Source organism: Echinops telfairi, unplaced genomic scaffold (assembly GCF_000313985.2).
Source record: "Echinops telfairi isolate 266 unplaced genomic scaffold, ASM31398v2 ScPeMD7_1713;HRSCAF=2227, whole genome shotgun sequence".
Classification (NCBI taxonomy): Eukaryota; Metazoa; Chordata; class Mammalia; order Afrosoricida; family Tenrecidae; genus Echinops; species Echinops telfairi.
In genome coordinates this window covers 19255566-19257044 of record NW_022105611.1, presented here as the reverse complement: position 1 = coordinate 19257044, position 1479 = coordinate 19255566, and the positions used below count along the sequence as shown (strand labels likewise).

General features: G+C 55.4%; 1 protein-coding gene across 1 annotated transcript in view; it reads right to left on the bottom strand.

Annotated features, from left to right (window-relative positions):
- Window positions 1–7: 7 nt before the first annotated feature.
- The window catches only part of LIPT2 (lipoyl(octanoyl) transferase 2), a 10634-nt gene continuing 9162 nt past the window's right edge, over window positions 8–1479 (bottom strand). The window contains exons 3-4 of the mRNA XM_004708923.4: window positions 1116–1470; window positions 8–488 (exon numbers count right to left, since the gene is read on the bottom strand). Coding sequence (XP_004708980.3) covers window positions 259–488; window positions 1116–1470 — 585 coding nt within the window. The 3' untranslated portion in view covers window positions 8–258. The remainder of the gene's footprint in view (window positions 489–1115; window positions 1471–1479) is intronic.

Genomic DNA, 1479 nt, shown 5'->3' with positions numbered 1-1479 from the left:
TGCCTTATATTTCAGGGAGCAGCAAAACTGTAAGTAGGTCTTATTTTCAGGGGATGTCTTACTTTCGGGGAAACAGGGTATGTGTGATGCCTTTTTAATAGGGTTTTCATACCTAGTATCTCTGGAGTAGGTGGGGAAGAAATAAATAAACTTGAGTACAGCAAGCAGCACTGGCTCAGAACTCATGACCTGCACTATCTCATGACCAGTGAGTGGCAGGACTCAGTCTAGGATCGGGTCTTGTGATTCGCAGGGCTGTTAGGTGAAGTTGTCCTCTGCTGTCAGTGTGCACTTGAAGGTCTCCTTAAAGGCTTCCAGGAAAAGTGGCATGACTTCATCCACAGAGACATGTCTCTGGAGTTCCTTACTCAGGGAAGTGACCCCGGTGCCCACCAGTCCACAGGGGACAATGTGCTCAAACCACGTCAGGTCTGTAGAGCAGTTCAGGGCCAGGCCATGGGATGTGATGTGCCTTCCACAGCGGACTCCTGCAAGGCAAGCATAGAGTTCAGCAGAGTCCCTCCTCTCCCCGTCTCAGGATCCTCCTTAGCTCCGTGAGGGGAATGTTCTAGATCACCTGAAGGGTTGTACAGCTTGGGAAAGGAAGCAGCGGAGGTCAGCTCCAAGAAACTATACATACGTACTCATATAATAGGGGTTTCCAAGAAATGTTCCTTAATACAGTGTGTTGCTCTTAAAAAACAAGTATAAGAACTACCATTCTGACTCATGTAAAGTCAATGGCCAAGTCACCCGTATGACCCTTTATCTGTAAAAATGAATGTTGGATTTAATGTGCTCTGAAGGCCCTCTGGCTCTAAATACGTTTTAAAAACACACTGTCATCCAGTCGATTCTGACTCTCAGAGTGACCCTATAATACAGACTACAACTGCCCTTGTGCGTTTCTGAAACGGTCACACTTTGGGGGAGTAGAAAACCTTATCTTTCTCTTTCGGAGCGGCTGGTGGGCTCGATCTTGTGATTAGCAGCTCAAGGCATAATAACCCAGTAACTCGAATTCAAAGCGCGCGCCAGTTACATCTCCCGCCCCGCCAACACCCGCCCTCGGCCTCCATTGGTCCGGCTCTCGGCCCCGCCCCCAGGGTGCTCACCTATCGCGCAGATCTTAAAGTCACGCAGCCAGACGCCGGTGTAGGGCGGAGGCCGTGCGCGCGCAGCCGGCAGGCCCTGGAGCTCGCACAGGCGCACGGCGCACGCCTCCAGCGTCGCCACGTGAGTGCGCAGGCGCAGGCCGAAGCGCCTCAAATCGAGCACCGGGTGGCAGAGGAGCTGGCCTGGGCCGTGGAAAGTGGCCAGGCCGCCGCGGCCAGTGGTGCGTACCTCGGCGCCCAACGCCCGCAGCCGCGCTGCCTCCTCGGGCGTCAGGCCGCCCCGCAGCCCAGCTGTGTACACGGGCCCCGTGGGCTCGCCAACGAGGAGCGCGCCCGCCTCGCTCCCCGGCCGGGCCTCGGAGCC